Genomic DNA, 21693 nt, shown 5'->3' on the forward strand with positions numbered 1-21693 from the left:
AAATAGCACCCTAATTCTTGCTTTTAATTATTAGAGTTGTTTTATAAAATTAACCTAAAATTTATTCTAAACTATCAAATTACATATTTATTATCATAAATTATAATTGATACAAAGAAGATCGAGTAACAACAAAGGCTGTGGAGTAACAAAAAAGATAATTGAAGTAATTATGATAAACGAAGATAAAAATATAAAATAAATATATGAACTTAAAAATAAGTTAATTATTTTTGCTTATTACTTAAAATTATTTTTTTACTTTAAATCATATAATTAAATTATTTTATCAAATATATCTGATTTACTTTATGATTTAAATTAAATTGTTAAATTATTTTAAGTTATTAAATTGGTTTATCAAACATTCATTTAGAATAAGTTGAAAATTGAATGATAAAAAAAAAATAATAATAATTGAGTACATGATGAATAAATAAATAAAAATATATTTAAAATAATTTTATTTTTCAAGTTATTTTCAACTATTTCTTATTCAATCACCCATCATGAATATTATATTTTATATTGGAATAAAATTATTAGCCGACAGATAAAGAATGAGTTTCTTGACGCAACAAAAAAATTAAAAAAATTCAGCAGCGAAAGTATCTAATCCAAAAATTGTGGGAATTTGACCTTGTATTTGTCAAATGCACAACTCCAAACACAAACTTTTGCATACGTGGCATTATTTCTATTAAATCAACCAAGAAACGAAGTTTCCTTTCCACTTAAGCCCAGCCAACAGCCGGTGGGCTCCACGCGTATAATGCTGAAAGGTGGACGAAGGCGAAGGCCAAGACAGTAACTTCAAATCCATCGACGGCGGCGTCAAAACGCTCTAAGAAGGTCCCAGAACCGCCCGATCGGTTTCGCCCCCCGTGTCCGGTTCGGCACCGGTTGAAGCTTCGCCAGTCAACACGTCATCACCTTTTTCATTTTCATTTTTTTTCTACTTGCAATTTAGCTTTCTCGAGAGAAACCCCATTTCCCCTCTTTACTCGTATTCGGCCACTGCGATCCGCCAGATTTTCATTTTCGGGCTCGAATCGGAGCCTCCAACCATGTCTTTGTCCGATTCTGACGCGTCGTCTGTGGGCGGTGATTACAGGAACTTCAGGCAAATCAGCCGTGAACGTGAGTTCTCTCTCCTCCTTTCAATTGCCGGATCAGTTTTGTTTTGATTGATGTTTTCAGTTCAGCAAATAAGCTTTGTGTGAATTCTTCTGAATTTAAGTTGTGGAGTATTCTTATTTTCTCTGTTATGCATGGCTGAATTTGATGCATTTAGGTAGTTGATGTGGGTTATGAATTTGATGTATTGGAGCGTTTAGGTGGATTGCTGCAATTTGAGATTGTCTGATGATGCTTTACTTGGAACTTCTACCTTTAGCCTAAAAAGTGTTAGAAAAAAGGTCGAGGAAAAAAAGGACCCGGGCCAATTCTAACCCCATTTTGACAATTTGACGCACTAGGGTTGGTGGTTTTCATGTTCTAATTGGATGGTAGTATTCTGCATTTTGGCCGAGTCATTTTCTGTAATGCTAATGCTTTTTAAAACCGTAGATGAGACACCGGTGATATTTCCAAACTCATGTGGTGGGGGACGTTTCCTCAATAAATTAGTAAATCACTGATGGTCGAACAAGAAATAGTAGGAAGGACACCATGCATCAGACTGAACAATACTACTTCTAAAGCTGTGCCTTTATTTTTCTTTCCCATTCTTTTTCCCAATTGGCAAATTGGATTAGCATGCATCAAGTAAAGTTCCTAACTGCCTAATAAGAAGGGTGGCACAACCCTGGTACACAAGAAACATACAACATGCACCAAGGCCAAAAGGAAAACACTCATCCCTTGCTATTCTATATATAAACTATCAACTGAACTTAGCAATGACGGTTAATGCCCCCCTTAGGGCTGTTTGGCTAGGCAAGCAGGGACTTCAAGAATAAGTCTTTCATTGCCAACAATGTATGATTTGAACCTTAAAAAGTTCTTTGATTCATCTCTTTCTAAATTTTCTTTCCCAACTGTATGACTTGAGCAGTGGAACCTTAAAAAATTCTCTACTAATCTTTTTCTAAATTTTATAGAATAAACATACAAATGTAATCTTTCCTAAACATTTTCTACCTTGACCCACAAAATTTTCATGCATCCATGTGAACATCTTGACCTTATGAGGGACACCAAAGACCATAAATTGGATGACCACTTGCAATAAATGGGAATATGGTTGACCAACTCTTCTACTTTTATTTACAAAACTTATTTACCATAGTCCAACCTCTTCTCATCAGATGATCAACTATAAACATTTTCCTCATAACCATCTCCAAAGCAAGGAAATTACCCTTGGGCTACGATTCGGAAGCCCAAATCTAGGCAATGTTTGTGCATGACTTGTAGTAGGACCTTAGCCAAACAATACTTTTCTTGCATGTGTTCCACACCAACATATCATTTATAGTTGACATGGAAGATCATTGAATTCAAAAGTTGTAAAAACTCCTCGATCATCTCCATCTCTTAATGGAAGAAACTCTATTTGAACCCAAGGTTCTAACAAGCCCTTGTCCTAGCATCTATATCTCAATGGTCCACCACTTGAGCATCTTCGTGGCATATTAGATTGAACAAGGTCAGAAAATAATCCCTTAAAGGCATCTTCCCTACACACTTCTCCAAAATTTTTTCCACAAGCAATTATGATGGAAATGCTAGTTCTCATGCAAAATTCTCCCACTATTGGCTTATGAATTTCCAAAAGTTACAACTAAAACTAACACAAACCCTAATTGTACTCCCAAGTGTAAGAGTGTTCTAGAAATACTCTAATGAGCCGGATGTCGTCTTCATAGGGATTTGATTGGGAAGAAGAATACAATTAGGATGAAGAAGAGAAGAATATGGACAAGGGATGGAGAAGGCAAAGACTATAAGAAACAAGAAAGCAACAATTGAAAGCAAATAAATTTGAACTAAAATAAGGGAAAATCAACAATTGGGAAAAACTAGGGTTTTAGGACTATTAATGACAAATTAATAGGGAGAAGATTCAGGTCCTGCTAATGAATGAGCTGAATTAGAGGATATATATATATATATATATCTATTTTTTGATAAGCAAGCAATATATATATATATAAAAAGGCAAAGAAGCCTCAAGGCATACAGGAAGTATACGAGGCTACCACCCCCTCAAACAAAAAACAACACAACCCAAACCCTATTTAGAGGCTAACCACTCCAAGAAACCTATTAGGGGATTCGACTCCATATCAATGTACACTTTAGCCCAACCCCAAATAATGTATACGAATGAAGTTTTTAATTTCTGAAAAGCCAACACTCCCTCCTTAAAAGCTAGCCTATTCCTCTCCTTCCATATAGTCCAGAAAATGAATAACGGAATGGATTTCCACACTTTTTTCCTTTTTCTCCCCACAAAAGAGCCTTTCCAACTACTAAGAACCTCCTTTATAGAGTTTGGAAAGAAATTAGAGGATATATATATATGCGCGCGTGTGTGTGTACTTATATATATTTATATATTTATTTGTTGTAAACGAAATAGTTTCACCACTGAATAATAAAACATATCATTGGTATTAACCTTCTTATCAATCACAATTTAAGTAAAAGTCTTAGTCTTATGTAGATCTTTTGACTTCCTAGACAAGGCAAGAGTGAAAGGAGTAGATATGGAAGAGTCAAAAGAGATTTTAAAAACAATGAGCTCACTGAGAAAAGCCTAAAGATGCTCATGACCAAACCCTCACATGTAGAAAGGAAGGTAAAAGGTACAAATGTAATGAGGAGGAAAGGAGAATTGTTAACTTGTTAAGTTCTGGATGAGAATGATTTTAATGGAAATTGACATTTCAAGGAGGAGAGGTAGAGGAAGGAGCTGGAATAGAAGAAATAGAAAGATCCCTAGTCCTTGAAAACTTGAAAGGATTTGAAAACTAAAGCTTGAGATGTTGATCACCTAATCATAAATCCTCTCAAAAATGAATTTTTGTATCATCCCCCACAAAGAAACGAATAAAATTAGAAGAATAAAGAAAACCTAAGCAATAGCTTTCCAAGGGCATTAGTTATGTTTGCATATCAACCATTAGAGTGAAACCCATAGATGCTTATTATGATCCTATACTATAAAGTGTTGCTTTTCCTATCAAGCCTCTACAACCACTTGCCTAGTCAAATTTGGTGAGGCTCTCATTTAATCAAATTAGGAGCTAACCACTCTCCAATTCTATCTCAATTTTAGCTTAATTGACCCTTCATATCAATGACCAAAGAATTCGATATATCAACAATGTAGAAAATACTGAAACAAAGGATGCCTCACTCAAACTACGCCAGAATTAATTGAGAATAATTATAGAAACCTTGATTTTCTTTATTCACTTAAAATCAAGTACAATCTCACTTGTCTTAAAGGTCTATAACCTCACCCTAAGCCCTAGCTATGAAGGTTTAATTCTTCCGGGAACAATTAACCCAAGAAATCTGCAAATCAAAGCAAAGAAAATAGAGAAGAAGATGAAGAAGAAAAAGCAAAAATGAAATTTCCCTCTCTTTTCACACCTGATTTGTTATTTTCAAAAATCTAAAAACTTGAGACTAGGACACTTGGATGGCATAGAGCTTGATCCAAATTAGGCTTCAAGATCATCAATGGTCATGAGAGATGCTACACCCAGGTGAGAATCCAAATGTGTACTTATAATTTTTGCTCCTGTTGATTATTCTACAGAAGCTTGTGCAACTTGAAAATATTGTTAAGCAAATTTGTTTCTCATATGCTTAGTCAGGTCAGTGGATTTTCTGCTCATGCAGAAGTGGGGTCTGCTCTAGCAGAATTGTGTGCAACTATGCCTACACTCAGTCTATGCAGTTATGATGCACACATGTGAAAATGGAATCTGTTGGAGTGGATTTGGTTTCTTCCCGTTCATTCTCCACTGATGTGCTTCTAGCCTTCTATGTCTCCAAACCAATTTTCTTTTTTCTTTTTGATCAGTAAATGAAAATAGTATTGAAAAGCGCTAAAAAGAGGCGCACCAAAGTACACACAATGTATACAACGATCACCAAAAAAAGGAAGAGAAAACAAAAAACTACTCCATTCCTCAGACTGACCCCAACTAATCAATGAAATCAACTATGAACATCGATCTTTTACTTATAAGTAGTTTGGTTTAGCTTAACAAGTTACATAAAAACAAAAATTTCAGCTTTTGGGTAGAAAGCTCCATATTCTCAAAAGATCTTCTATTTCTCTCTTTCCAAATATTTCTAAAAAAGGCATAAAGATATTGCCATGCCAACCTATCAAAGTCTCTCTAACAGTGGACTGCATCACCCAATAAACCGTGAAAAGAGAGAACAATAGCTCCCACAACACCTTTGTCTTGCCACAATGCAAAAGGATGTGGTCAATTGACTCCTCATGACCTTGACATAGGAAGCATCGATAGGCCAAAGACCAACCCCTCCTTTGAAGCTGGTTGAGAGTCAAAGCTTTCCCCCAAGTTGCCTCCCACGCAAAAAAGCTCACCTTAGGTGGAACCCATGTGTTTCACACAACACCAATTGGGAACTGCACAAAACTTCCTATCTCAAGGCTAGCATAAAGGGATTTAACAAAGAACGTTACACTCTTCGATTCCACCCAATACCTTATCCTCTCTACCCTCAACTATCACCTTATCTTGTAGTCTTGCCAAAAAGCTCTCCACAATAATAATCTCCCAATTGTTGAGGCCTCAAGAAGTTAGGATTCCAAACACCCCTTTCATTAGAATGTTGCCACAAGTCCACCACCCAAGCCTCTTTGGAGCTAGTTAAGGCAAATAAGGAGGGAAAATAAACATTTAACGACTTATCTCCATACTATTTATCTTTCCAAAACTTAATCCTTTTCCCATTGCTCACCGAAAAGGACAATCTACAACTAACTAAATCCCACAACTTCCTTATGGCCTTCCATAACCCAATGCTATAGTTGCCTCTCGCTTCCTTAGAGCACCAACCCTTTCCATATCCCCATATTTACTGCAAATAATTTGTCTCCAAAAGGCCTTCCTTTTTGAAACATAACACCAATTCCACTTACAAAGGATGGCCTTGTTAAGTGAATGAAGGTGCCTAACACCTAGATCCCCCTTCCTTCTGTTAGAGCATATGGTAGCTCACTTCACCAAATGAGGCTTACTTTCTAAGGTTCCACCTCCCCAAAGAAAGTTCTTTTGAATTTTTTCCAACCTTAAATGCACAATCCTCAATATCTGGAATGGAGACATAAAGTACATTGCATGCTAGATAACGTACTTCTAATCAACGTTAGTGGGAATGCGTTTACAAAATGCTTTTGCCAACTTAGGCTATTAAATCAATTTCATGCTCAATTTAATGACTTAATTCTCATTTTAAAACTTGCTTCAATCCTTCTCAAGGATGCAAAAATTGAGCAACTGTCAAAAACCCCCTATCAACCCTTGAACATCAATCCTTCGACATTTCTCCATACTTTTTTGAAATAACCGTCCTTCCCATGCTCTTCCACTTGCAAGTGAATGAATCTCCATGATCATTTGTTGAGCAACACCTTATTTAGTACCAAAAGGTTTCTAGCATCCAATCCTCCTCTAGTCTCCTCAACATGCCACATCCTATCTGTCCAAACTATGTGACCCTCTCCCCTATTGAAATTTTCTTTAAATATTTTTTTTTTGATATGTAAAAAGAGTTTTTATTAAAAGAACTTGAAAAAGGTGCATCAAAGTACACATGGAGTATACAAATAGCACCTTACGACAAGTGAAAGGAAAAAATTTCTTTAAATCCTGCATTTAATTTTTTGATGGAGTTGCTTGCTTATCTGAAATCTTTTGAGTACTTTGAAATTTAGGTGATTTGAGATTTATGTTGATACATCTCTTCCTTCTTTCCTTGATGGAAAACAGGTTCCTTTGTGAATTTTCCTTTGGATGCTTTATTATTGATCATCAGTCTTGTTTCCTGCATATTTTTCATTTCATTTTATTTTTATTTCATTATTTAATGAACTGCTGATGCTTCAACTTCATTTCACTATAGCAAACTGATTGATTTTTGACAGTGCCTAATATTTTTCATTATTTTGGATTTGGATGTATATGGTCAGGCTTATTGCATGAAATGCTTCGATCAGCAAAAACAGGGGATTCAAAATCAACTTGGAAGGTATCTACAAATTGATTGCAATGTTGTTTGTGATGTTTTGATTACCATTGTACTTTGCTGCTTGATACCTATCTTGAATATTTTAAAACCTACGCTTTTTTTTCCTTTACTTTTAGAAAATTTTAAATTGTCCTGGAAGTCAGATTCTAGTACATGCAATTTATTTATTCATTAGTGCTTTATAAGCTTTAGCATGAGAGGATAAAACACTAATTATACATGGTCCCTTTCACTAATGATAATTATCACTATCTCATGGAAAAAATGGTAATGATCACTACAATGAATCTCCACCATGATGTATCTTCTACATCCATGTTTGACTTTGCAAAAACATCATCATTGTGGGAATTGAATATAGTGACAGTTTCTCTTAGAAGTCTCCACGCTTATCCATCTTTGTATATACCATTCCAATTCTATGAATGTATTGTCACTAATAAAAAAAAAAAGAAATCCTGCGAATGTGCAGGAGATAAAACAATTATGTGAATCCCTTGATTACTGGTATGCTACAAGTGAATGCAAAAGAAATGAATGCTAATCTTAGGTTTACTCACCCTTTTAATCTAAGTTTGTTGAATCAAACTACTTCAGGCACTGCTATATAGAACACAAGTAAGGGCTATTGATTATTTGTTGTGGCTAAATTCCTAAAAATTTGTGAGAATGGAATAGTTCTATTGCTAATATTAGGTTTGCCCCATTCTTAGAAACCATGTGAAAAATGAATGTGATCAAGTATATGGATTTGCTCAATTGAAGTTGATTTGAGGTGAACATTGAATGGACATTGGTGATCCCCAACCCTTGCACTTCATGTCTTACGATGGTAACTTATTTTATATATCTATCCGGTGGCTACAACTTATACAAAATTGGTTAAATTTATAAGAGGCATAAATCCCTATATTTTTGTAGTTTGCAACTTCATTTTTTCATTTAGGTGTATCATTGATGGCACTTGTAATAGAGGAACTAGCACTTATGGAGGTCTGCAAATTGTAGCCTTGTGGTAGCCTCATGGGTTTAGTTTTAAGATTCCAAATTGTCTAACGTGTATTATATTGTGTATGGTAGTAGGGGTTTAAGGCATGGTGATCCACTTTCTCTATTTCTCTTTATCATTGTGGTAGTTGTGTTGTGTATACTAATGTTGAAAGTAGAGCAATGTGGTATATCTTTGAGGGATTCTTAGTAGGTAGAAAGTAAGACGGGGGTGACTCATCTAGAGTTTGCTAATGACACCATATTCTTCTTAAGAGTTTGTTCAAACGAGTTGCAAAGTCTTAAGACCATTTTGTTGGTGTTTGGGTAAATTTTAGGATTAAAGATAAATCTAGGTAAGAGTACCTTATTAGGCATCAATGTAAGTTAAGGCCCATGTCTTAATTTGGTTGCCACTTTAGAATGTACGGTTTTTTATTAGCCTTTATCTTATCTTGGCCTTCCTTTGGGTGGGGTGGGGTGGGGTGGGGAGCCTTAAAGCTATCTCTTTTTGGGATCTAGTTATGGATAAAATTTCTTGGTGGTTAGATGGTTGGAAGCTCACTTGCCCTTAGGTGGTGCTTGCCTGGGAAGAAAGAGAAGAACAGGAATTGCCCTAAGTGGAGTAGAGGGAGACATGATACTACCATTTGTCTATCTCACCATTGGTGGCCCCTTAGGACTTTTTGTAAAGTGATCCCTTTTATGCTGCTTATTAAAACACCTAGGTTTTTATTCCTAGCTGCATATTGCTCCTAACGCGAAAGAATAAGCGGCCTTAGCACATCCAACTACCAACCCTATGAGCTAGCTTACCAACTCAACCTCTGCCACTACTGCTTTGCTAGCCAATACTAAAGATCAAAGGTCAAGAATAACCCTAGTCCATTCATGCTTGTTTTGTATTGCCTTTTATTTTTATTTTTTATCTATTTTTAAAACTTGAGCTAAAGTGGCTAATTGGATTGAGAGATTACTGAGAGACCTTTTGTGGTCAAGCTTTAGGGTAGGGAAGATAACATTTTTTGGGTTGGGATCAAGTGTGTGAGCCAAAGAGTGAGGGGGGTTTGGGGTATAGGGAAGATAGTCTTTAGGAATATGGCCCTTTTAGGTAAGTGGTTGTAGAGGTTCCTTAGGGAGAGCAACACTTTATGATATAAGATTATTTTAGGGAAAAGTGCGTTTTGACTCACTAATTTTATAATTAGATTTATCTTCATCCATTTAAAAATATTTTAAAATGCATGCATTTTTTCATAAGTCAAATAATTATTTCCTAAAATGACCTTTTTACTTACTACATTAATAATACTAATTGACCATAAGAATGATTTGAGATCAATAAAATAAGAAATTTTAAAAATTAAAAATACAATTAAAACTGAAAAAACTTTAAAGCTAAAAACATAAAAATAAAACATTAATTTTCATTTCGCTGAAGCACACTAGTAGAAAATATAGTTTTGGACAAAGGAAATATAATGAGAGTCAATATTTTATTTTTTAAAATTTTAAATATTTTAGTTTTAATTATATTTTTAATTTTTAAAATTTCTTATTTTATTGTTGATGTCAGCTAACATAATTTTTATTCAAATTTATTAAAAAAAGATGAGAAGATGAGTGAATTTATATAATACAGGATATAAAATCATTATTGATTGGAGAATTAGAAAAATTTTGTTTATCATCTTAGAGAAAAATTTCCACAATGATTTGTATCTCATATTATGTAATAAAAAATGTATATTATATTTATTTGTCAGATACTTTTATCAAATTAAAATGATAGATTAATTTGTTGATAATTTTATTTAATATTATCAAGTAAAGGGTATTTCAGGAAATAATTATCTAACTTAGGAAAAAATGCATATATTTTAAAATATTTTTAAATTGATGAAGATAAAATTGATTTATAAAAGTTCAAGTTTTTTTTTCTATATTTTTTCAAATTAATGAGTCAAAACCCACTTTTCCTATCATTTTGAGTATCGATTGACCACATGGTATGCCATTATTATTGTTAGATGTCAGTGTCTTTGGAAGGCCATTACATAACTTTTCCTTGTCTTCTCGTGTTTTACTTGTTATTTTATGAGTGATGGTAAAAAAATCCAGTTTGGGAGATATTTGGTGGAGTGACCAATCTTTTTGTGTTCAATTTCCAAATCTTTATGGAGTGGTGAGGTTGAGAAATTCATTTCTGTCTTCAATTTTATCTTTTCTCCTTTGTCTTGAAATTTCAATTTTTGATGCAACCTTTTTGACCATGACTTTGAGGAATTTACTCTCATTATGTCGACTTTAGCCTTTACATATGTATCATCCATTTTCCTGGATATGAGGATTTGTCTTTGATATCCTCAACATGCTTTTGTAGAAGGTAGACAAATTTTAGATGTGGTCTTCATAGCAAATGAAGTTTGATTCGAGGTTGAAGAGTCCCATAAGTGGGGTCATTTTCAAGTTGGCTATCAAGAAGGATTTCGATCATGTTAATTAGGACTTCATGTTGGCAGTTTTAGAGAAAATGGGTTTTGACCTAAAATTGATAAAGTGAATTAAATGATGCTTAACTATGGCTCGCTTCTCAATGTTAAGAGTACAGGATTTCATCAGTTTTTTTTCAAGAGTTATAGAGGTTTGTGATAGGGATACCCATTGTTTCCATATCTTTTCATTATTGCCATAGTGACTCTTTCTTGTATTCTGGATAGGGCTAAGGAAGGAAGCTTTTTAGTAGGTAGAAGTTAAGGTAATCGTAGGACTACAAATGGAGCATTTGAGTTTGAATCTTATGTGGTTTAAGGTAAGCTTTGGACTAAAAATCAACGAAGAGGAGAGTGAATTGATTCTAGTGCAATTAACCATCGATGTAGAGAACCTTGCTAAGGTCCTAGGATGTAAAGTGGGCACCCTTCCCACAAGTTATCTCAGAATGCCTTTAGGAGCACCTTTTAGATAAGTGTGGGATGCGGTGGAAAAAAGATTTCAAAACCATCTTGCTTTGTGGAAGAGACAATACTTATCAAAAAGGGTAAGACTAACATTGACAAAAAGCATCTTATCTAACCTTCCTATTTATTTTGTCACTTTTGCTATTCCGAGAAAGGTTAACTTAAGGTTGGAAAAGATCCAAAGAGATTCTTGTAGGGGGTAGTGCTTTAGAGAAAAAGCCTCATCTAGTAAAGTGGTTGACAATTGGCATGGACACGAGGAAGAGGGGATTGGGAATTAGAAGGTTGTCTATCCTCAATAAAGGGCTCCTAGGTAAATAGTATTAGAGGTTCACCACAAAGAGGGATTTTTTTTGGAAGAAGGTGATAACAAGGAAATTTGGTGAAGAAGTGGGAGGATAATGCTCTAGAGTTGTGAGGGAAAGGTATGGAATGGGAGTGTGGAAGACAATTAGAAGTGGGTGAGAGACCTTTAGGAGTAGGATCGTGTTTAAGGTAGGCAATGGGTGGAGGGTGAAAATTTTGAAGGATAAGTGGTATGGGGATTTAACCCTTGGGGAGACTTTTCCCTTTTATTTTATTTTATTTTATTTTTACAGTCATTGCAAAAGATGACTGGGTAGTTGAGGTGTGGGATCAGGAAGGGGAAAGATGTTGGAACTCTCGATTCTCAAGGCAACTCTATGTGTGGGGGAGTTTTAGGAAGTGGAGGTTTTTTTAAACAATTGTATCATTATATATTGACATGAACATTTAGGATAAAATTGTATGAGGGATTTGGAAGGGTGGGTTTTTTTTTTTTTTTTTTTCTTTTTTTCCTAGTTAAATTTCTTTATTCCTCTTTGTCCATCCAAAACATCAAGACCTTCCCTTCCAACATTGTTTGGATTTCTTGGGCTTTGGAGAGAGTCGGTTTCTTCATTGGGAAGCTGCTTGGGTAGGATATTGACTTTGAACCACCTTAAAAGGAGGGGGCGTATGATTTTGAATAGTTTCTATATGTGCAAAAAAGAAAAAGAAGAAGAAATAGTGGGTTGTATCTTCTTTCATTGCTTAAAAGCAGTAATCTTGTGGTAGTTGCTTTTCGCTTTATTTGGAATAGAGTGGGTATTACACTCCTTAGTAAGGAAGGCCCTTCTAAGTTGGCATGGAACTTTTGTGGGGAGTAAGGGGAAGAAAGCCTTATGGACTCTCCCCTTATGTCTTTTTTTGGACCATATGGAAGGAGAAAAATAGGTGAGTGCTTGAGAATTTTGAGAAAAAGTAGATAAAACACTCAAACAATCATTTTTGTATAATTTTTGGGAATAGGCTAGAGTGTTCATAGGAGTTGATTCCTTGTCTATGTCAGACTTTGTTGAGTGGCTAAGCTCTATGTAGTGATTAGGGGTGTATTTGTGGGAAAGATTCCTTATCCTTCTTATGAACTCTTTATACATGATTAATGCATTTCTTGTTTCTGATTGGAAGGAAAAAAAAAAAAATGTAGTGGTTGGGGGTTGTTTTTTGTATACCCCTCCACTTGGTTATGTGTTGCCTTTCTATACATCGTATATACTTTAGTGCGCTCTTTTGTTAGGCACTATTAATACAATAAATATTTACCTATTAAGGAAAAAAAATCTTTAGTCTATTCTAAACAATTCATTCTTTAAAGTGCACTTTGTTTCTGTCAATTTGAAATCCTTTCCTCCTACAAATTTTATTTGGGAGTTTGAAGTCCCACTCAAAGTCAAGGCCTTCCCATGATTGTTGGCAAAAATGAAGGTTAATACTAATGATTTGCTGTAGAAGAGGAGATATCACAAAACCTATATATATATATATATATATATATATATATATATATATATATATATATGTATGTATGTATGTATGTATGTACATAATAATATTACTTAAGTAGTACTGACATTATGACTTAGGTTGTTTGGACTTGTTGGGATTGACTGGTTTCCAACTAGGGGTGTGGTGGAGATATTGATTGTTGCTCACTAAGGTTTTAGAGGTCTTCCATGAGGGAAGTAACTTTGGGGTATTGCTTCTCTCACATTAATTGTTAGACTATATTAGTGTTATCAAAGGCGATCACTTGGATCACTTAGGCCACCAGGCTAAACGGGACTGATGAAAGTCGCCTCTTGGAGACTTAGGCAAGATGACTTCAAAGAAGTGACATGTGGCGGTCGCCCTGGGATAAGATGTAAGGCGTAGAGGTGGTTGCCTTTGACCATTGGTTAAGATTAAACATACTTAGATTGTAATTTAATTCAATCTAACATTAGATTAAACAAAGTATAAGATGAAATATTATATCATCAATCATAGTGATAATGAGATGGAGGGCTATCAATCTAGTCTTGATGGAATTGATGACAATTTTAATTTCAGTGATGACTATGATAATGTCCAAAGCTTCTTTAGGACATTTATTCTCATATTTTGTTTTTTATTTTGATTTTTGGATGTCTAGAAAATTAGAATATGCATTTTGATTGGATGAATTTCTTTAAACAATTTGATGTTTCTTATAATGTGGGGTCTAATATTTAACACTTTGAATAATTCTTACTATTTTATTAATTTTATAAGATACCATGAGGGGTGAACAATAAAAAATGTTGATTGTTGAAGATGACGCTTATATTGGTTAAGTATTAAATAGGTAAATTTTTTTTTTGATAACTGTGGATGAAGTATTGAATAGGTAAATACATGTATAGGTTTTATTGTCTTTCTATAGTCAAGCTATCGCCTTGTTTTTCGCCATTTGCCTTAGGCTAAAAGGAATGCTATATCCTTGACATTGCCTTTTGCTTTTGACAACACTGGACTCAGTGTTATTAGAGGCGATCGTCTAGGTTGCCTAGGTCATCAGACCAAGCGAGACAGATAAAAGTTGCCTCTTGAGGACTTGGGCAAGGCAGCTTTAAAGAGGCAACGCCTAGGCAATTGCCTTAGGATAAGGTTAAGGCATAGAAGCGGTTGCTTTTGACCATGAGTTACGATTAAACATACTTAGATTATAATTTCATTCAATCTAACATTGAATTAAACAAAGTATAAGATGAAATATTATATTATGGATCATAGAGATAATGAGATGGAGGACTATCGATTTAGTATTGATGGAAGTGATGATAATTTTAATTTCAATGATGGCTATGATGATGATGCCCAAAGCTTTTCTAGAATGTTCATTCTCTTATTTGCTTTTTAGATGTCTGAAAAATTAGAATATCCATTTAGACAGGATGAATATCTCTAAACAATATGATGTTTCTTATGATGTGGGATATAGTATTTTATTAATTTTATAAGACATCATGATGGATGAAAAATAAATAGTATTGATTATTGAAGACAATGCTTATATTGGTTAAGTATCAAAGAGGTAAATATATGTATATTTTTTATTGCCTTATTATAATCAGGCTATCGCCTTGTTTTTCGTCTTTCGCTTTAGGCTAAAAAGAGTCTTATCGCCTTGACATCACCTTTTGCTTTTGATATTACTGAGTGGACTATGTGGAGGGAAAGGAATGTGATGATTTTTTAGGACGAATGTTCTCAGGAGACAGTTTGGTATTTGATATATTTATGCTCTTTGAGCGTTTTCTAGTGCACTATTTGTGGACACCCTCTTCAGCATTATACTTCTAGACTAGAATCTAGTAAGTAGATCTACTAAGGTTAGTTGAGGAGATACTCCCTACATGGATGCTTCCTCTAACAGGCAGTATCAAGTTGAATTTGATAGATGCACCTTGCATAACCTAGGACAACTTAAAATTGGAGGAACACTTATGGATGATCATGAAACATTAGTAAGAGCACTCTCTAAGAATACTGGAGTGGGTCTAAGAATGCTGGAAAGCCTAAAGCTTGCAAAAATTAATGGTTTATCCTGCTTTCTAGTAGAGTGGAATTCTACAATAGTCCTAGGTAAATAGGAAGGAGAGAAGCATGTGGAGGTTTGATGGATCGTGACACAAATTTTTTGATATTATTGTAGAGTTGGGGTGTTTTTTCAGTTGGATTCCTCGAGCAGCTAACCATGTGGCTAACATGTTAGTGATACAAAGAGCCAATCAATTGATTTCTTTTTCAAGGGATTTTTATCCTCTTAAGCTTTTAAGTTCGTATTTGTAACCACTTATGGACTTGTATTTCCATTAATATCTATAGTAGATAGTTTTTTCTTGCTTTTGATTAGAGTTATGTAGTGGTAGGGATTAGGGGAAAGATTTCTCATCTTTCTATATATTTACTTAATCTATGATAATAAAATGTTTGTTTTTCATTAAAAAACTTATTGTATCATGAATGGCACTAATTATATAATGTGTGTGTGTTTATATATATATATATATATATATATATATATATATATATATATGTCTCAAGATATGTTAAGATCTAAGATGCAGGTCATGCCTATCATTTTACATTAAAAAAAGTATTATATTGCATCTCACAAGTTTTTAATAATTATGATAATATTTTTATTTGAGAAAAATGAAGATCTTATACTTAAAATAAGAAATATAGACAATATAAATATATTTATATAATAATGTCAATACAAGCTAATTATTTTCTGGAATTATTTGTATTGGTAACCCAAATCCTACAAACTTAAGCTTTTTGAAAAATTGGTTGTTTAATATGGAATCAAAGTCTTGTTTGGTAGGAGTTTATATGTTTGAACCTCACTGGATGTTTATTTCCTCACTTTATTAAGGCCAAAGGAGGCTGTTTGTGGTTTGTATATTTTGCGGTGTGTGCTTATGTGTCTCTCCATGTGCAAGTATGAAGTTGCATGTAAGGAAGGGTGTTGGAGTGCATGATATATATTGTGAATCTAAATCCTGCAAACTTAAACTTTAAGAAAATTGGTTGTTTAACAATTTGATTATGTACATTTTATTTGTATTTTATTACAACATCCTTGTTTTCCTAAGACTAACCTTTTCCATAGATCTTATAAACCATAAATTTGCTCATTATGCATGGATGAGTAAGAACAATAATATTTTATGGATTTCACACAAGTTCCTCTTCTTTTCTTTTTCAGGACTGGGTTCCCAAGCAGAATCATTTGCCCTCAAATCTTGGCTAATGATTCATTTTGACATAAACCTATCCACAGTGTGTACTGATTTTCTGTTGTTTATTTTTATTTTTTTATTTAATTTTTCCTCACAAATCTTGGGACATAACAAGAAAGAAAAAGGCTTGATGAATATGCCTATGAAGTTGGAGCCTTGGGTTGTGTTCAGTATTTTTCACACTACATTTTTCAAACAGAACCCCAAATAGTCAATCTTCTTTTATTTTGGAAGGATGTGTATGGTTTGGAGTTCAGATCCGAAGAGCAAAAAATTGGAGGGAGAAGACCTGAAGAATTTGGTGGGCTTTTCCATAGAAAAATATGCACTTAATGTGGATATATATATATATATATTCGAATACAGATGTTTGTAGATATGCACAACCCTAGTAAGCCATATGGACATAGAAATCTCATAATCTGTTTGAAGCATATACTTCAGTTACAATCTTCGACTTCTAACATTCTCATGTGTTGTCTCTTAAAATCTCCTTGAGTAGGATTCTATATTGCTGATTTATTTTCTGAAATTTTATTTTTTTCTATTCAGTCACTTGTCGTCATTCTTACCTGTAGGTTCTCATCATGGACAAACGTACGATTAAAGTAATGTCTTACTCATGCAAGATGGCAGATATCACAGAGGAAGGAGTCTCATGTAAGAAAACCAAAGGCCATTCTCTCAAAGCTTAAATTTCCACTTTTTCTCCATAAATGCGGGTTTGGTGTTCTTGCCCGAACAATTCCACTTTGTTCATTGTGATGAAACAGTACAATATAACAAACAGTGCATCAATAGATCAATATTCTCATGGCCACCTGTTTTCAAATGTGCTTTTTTTTTTGTTCTTTTAAATAATGATTCTAGCTATCTTGCATCATATTGTTTTCACTAATTTCTGTCAATGAGCAACACATCTTCAATACTTTTGGATTCATTAAGACATCTCTGAAGTGATTTATTTATTAAAAAAAATCCTGGAATCGGGATCATCTGCTTCATAATGGAAGCCATTTGTTGCTTTGGACTTATGGTCTTGGTTTTCTGGTCATGGTCATTGTACTTACTGAAAGTCAAGTAATTGATACTTATAAAAGATTATGAGCTAAAGAGACTAAGGTATTCCAATAGCAAGGTGCTTGGGGTATATCTAAATTTACCCACTAAAATGGAAAGTAGGACATGAAATGACTATAAAGAAACAGGAATTAAAAAAATTCTAGGTTGTGCCAAATTTTAAGTAAACATAAATAATGTAGAAACAAGGATAAATAGTATTGATAGAAGAAAGAGAGAAGGATGAGGGGTCCTTCTCACAAAATACAAAACCTGATTGAAGTACGAATATACTCCACTATACAAGGAGAAACTAAAACATAGGCATACACAAAATAACATAGAAACTAAAAACAACTCCTCTCAATGTTATCCACCCTCTATGAATTACAAATCGAAAGCCAACTTAGTTGAATAACATTAAATGGAACTCCTTTAAAAGTGACAGAACAAGAGACCTAGAGGGAAGAGTAGAAATGAAGTAGATCCAACAATGTCTTTTCTGATCTCCATCTTTCCTTAAAAATCCTAGTATTTCTCTCTTACCACACAATCCGAAGAATAGTGAGGCAAGCAATTTGCCAAAGAGTCTTGCCTCTCAATGAATTCCCCGATCCTCTAAAAGAGATGATCATCATATCTCCGATACTCCTAAGCAACACCCAAACCATATTGGCTAAATTGAAGAGCTTATGCCAAAGCCCCCTAAGCTAATAGACAATGTCGAAAAAGATGGTTGATTGATTGCCCACTTTCTTTGCATAAAATGTACCAATGTGGATTAAGGGATTTGTAGGGTCTTTTCACTTGTACTAAGTCATTGGTATTTACTTTCTTGTGCACCACTAACTAAACAAAGGCCGTAACCTTTGAAGGGGCTTTTAATTTCCAAACAAAATTAGTTGGAAAGAAAAGGATTGGATTTGATGACTTGGACAAGACCAAAAAGAAAATTAGTAAACATAAATAATAAGCTTGAAAGAAATAATTTAGAAGCTTGACAAAATAGATGGTTTAAATTTATCTTTCATATAACTTTTTCATCCTATCAAAATAACACATTTATGCAATACGGTTTTTTTTTTTTTAATTTTTATTTTATTTAATTTAATTTTTTATTTTTAAAATCACAAACAACCATTTCATTTCAAAGAAGGATGAGGCATCTTTCCATGATATAAAAATGAAGAAAACCTCTAAACAAGAAAACCAAAACAAGTTGCACAACTATGAGGGAGATTTCTAAAAGAACAGTTGAGAATAGCTTAAAGAAATTGAAAAAAAAAAAAAACAAAATTCTACAAAAGATACTAAAAGCTTTGCTCCTTATTTGGTTATAAGTCTACTGCTTGATGAGCTAAGCAAGGAGTCTAGGAAAAGGAACATCCCAATTCTATTTAGGTATAAAAAGTTTGGTGAAGCCACTCTTCAATCATCCATTAGCCTCTTTCCTTCTTGGATACCAATGAAATGACGAAGAATCTCTCTCCAGTGCAAGGTTGGGACTCAAGGGGCCTCTATAAGAGCTAGAATCCTAGTTTCAGTAGCATGACCCTTGTTTGTAGGTTTTGAAAACGCTTTTAGCACTCCACCAAGATGATCCCTGAGCATCCACCAGTCCTTAATTGCCCTAGGTTCCCCAAAGAGCATTTGTCAAATTTAGCTTGATACAACCCTCATGAGGTGGTAATAGAGTAGGAAATATTTCCTTATCCATTCTCTTAAACTTGGCCACTAGGTTTTAATCTAGCAAAAGAAGGCTTAAAAGAGTCCCAACATGGGCCTCACTACCCGAAGCTTGTAGAGAAGAGGATAAATAAAACAAATCCTAGACTTCCTCTTTGTTCTTCACTTATTATAAAAAATCCTTGTATTCCATTGTCATGAGATGTCCCAAATCAAAATAAGGCTAGAAATGCTTTGTAGAAAACTTCATGTAATATTGAACATCTTCTCCACACTTTTGGGAGGAATCCAATTAACCTTTGTGAGATAACGAGTCCAAACAATCTATGACACAAAATGAGGCTAGTGGACAATGCAGAAAGAGTGAGCCATAGTTTCTCCTGTCCTCATACACAACACATCATTCTAATTGAGGGCTTTGTAAATCCTTTTCATTGAATCATATCATTGGAATCAACACTCTTTTCACCACAAGCCATACAAATGCTTTACTTTTTAGGAAGGACTTTAGATTTCCAAATTTCTTGTTTGAAAATGTTGTGGTGATAATTTACAGTCAAATCTTTCTTTCTAGTCTTATCCTACATTTTTGATTCATCTCCAACTTTCCCTGCAAATTTTGTTTGGAAGTCTCAAGTCCCTTTTAAGGTCAAGTCCTTTGTCTGGTTATTGGCGCACAAGAAGGTAAATACTAATGACTTATTATAGTTGAGAAGACCCTACAAAGCTCTCAGTCCTGATATTTGTAAGTTGTGTATGGAGCATGGAGAATTAGCAAATAATCTCTTCTTAGATTGTCCTTTGACAATGGGGTTGTGGCACAGGTTATTTCGTATAGCCAAGATGGATTGGGTCCCCCCCAAGGAGTATTTTTGACATGATGACCATTAATTTTAAGGGATTGGGAAGATCTAAGAGAGGAATAGAATTGTGGCAATCTGCCTGTATTGCTTTAATTTGGGTTGTGTGACGAGAAAGAAATGCTAGGATATTCGAGGACAAGGCAAGGAATTCAGAGGCTCTATGGGACACTATTCACTTCTTTGCTTCTTTTTGGGCTTCTTGCATCACAACTTTTAAGGGCATTCCTCTTAATTTGGTTCAACTAGATTGGCTAGTGGTGTGTAGCTCCAAGGGTGTGGGTTAGTAAGGAGAGGTTGCTTTTTGTAATTACTACATAGCTTTTTGCTTTTGGTATTCAATTTGTTTAGCTTTCATTTGTGGGAGGATTCCTCATCCTTCTTTTGTATTTCCTATTTTCTAATTCAATATAATTCATTGTTGTTTCCTATAAAAAAAAATGTTGTGGTGATAAATGAAATTTCTAGTAAGGGTACGAGGAAGAGGAAAAATAAAATTGCAAAAACAGGGGAATCTCTTGTCCTCACTGCCTCAAAGAGATTTGGGTATCGAAGATGAAAGAGTGGATCACGATGCCATGCCATGTATCTTCTTAAAAACAGACTTTTGTTCCATTGCTCACAAAACAACATGCAAAACAAGAGACATTGAAGAAACATTAAAAGAATAGCCTTCCAATGGCAAGGACAATGGTGCAATTACCCAAAAATACATTTGCATCCTGATTCACTTAGATGTGACTGTAGAAATTCAAAATGATCAGCATTGCTCTCCATAGAAAACCTCCATAGTTGCTTCCTTAAGAGGGCTCTATTCTTCAGAGATATCCTACATACACCCAAACTGCCAGTACTTTCAGGATATTGAGCTCCTCTTCTCTGTGTTATTATACTCAGAATATTAACTGCAATCCTAAAAAGAAAAGGAGAAAGTGGATCACCTAATTTTAGGTCCCTAAAGGCCTTAAATGATCCTTTGGTGCACTCTGTTAATTAGCACAACAAAACTGAGGTTACGTACCCATAGATGCAAGACATCCATCTTCTCCTGAGATCCTTTTGTTCTAGATCATGCAACATAAAAGTCCATTCTACATCATCAGAAGGTTTTTGAAATGAATCTAAAAAACAATCTTTTTTTGTTCTTGGTTTTTGGATAAAAACAACCATTTCATTGCATTGAAATGCTAAATACAAATAAGGATGAGAAATCCTTTTGACAAGTACAAACACTTACTGACAAAGTCTCATAGAAATGGAAAATAGGTGATGCTAATCCAAAAGGGAAAATCTATTTGCATAGTTCAAACTATTTAGGACACCACTCACTATAATTCATGGAGTTAAAAAATGTCCAATGAAAGAAACCCAATGTCTTACTCCACACTTTGCTAATGCAATTTCTGCATGATTGTCTAAGTGAGGAATCTAACAACATAAGGAACATCCTAACAAGAAATATCAATATTTTGGCACAACCACCAATCAAACTTCCACAATCCTTATCCTTTCCTATTCACCCATGATACAACAATAGCAAATCTTCTTGTACTAGGAGATTGGAGGGGCCTAAAGCTTTTATTGAACCCCCAGGTCTGCTTATTTAGAATATGTTGTTATCATAATATCAAAGTAGTCCTAAGTTATCATCCAATTTTTAGTTACATAGGGTTACCCCAAGAACACCTATCAATATTTAGTTTAACAAAACTCATGAAAGGTGGTAATTGTTCAAGAAGTGTCATTAGTCAATCTTGTGGTTCTGCACACTAGGTTCCAATCTAG

At 34.3% G+C, this 21693-nt stretch overlaps 1 protein-coding gene across 6 annotated transcripts in view; it reads left to right on the forward strand.

Annotated features, from left to right (window-relative positions):
- Window positions 1-741: 741 nt before the first annotated feature.
- The window catches only part of LOC100258197 (SNARE-interacting protein KEULE), a 67389-nt gene continuing 46437 nt past the window's right edge, over window positions 742-21693 (forward strand). For 4 of the 6 annotated variants that reach the window (XR_787123.3, XR_009467236.1, XM_010660043.3 and 1 more), the window contains exons 1-3: window positions 742-1140; window positions 7187-7245; window positions 16882-16963. Coding sequence is in view for 3 of the 6 variants with exons in the window: in XM_010660043.3 (XP_010658345.1) it covers window positions 1068-1140; window positions 7187-7245; window positions 16882-16963 (214 nt within the window). In the remaining 3 variants the exon portion in view is untranslated. Of the gene's footprint in view, window positions 1141-7186; window positions 7246-16272; window positions 16344-16881; window positions 16964-21693 lie in introns of those variants that run through there. The other 2 variants (XR_009467235.1, XM_059741421.1) reach the window with 1 other exon arrangement.

This window comes from Vitis vinifera, chromosome 13 (assembly GCF_030704535.1).
Source record: "Vitis vinifera cultivar Pinot Noir 40024 chromosome 13, ASM3070453v1".
Lineage (NCBI taxonomy): Eukaryota > Viridiplantae > Streptophyta > Magnoliopsida > Vitales > Vitaceae > Vitis > Vitis vinifera.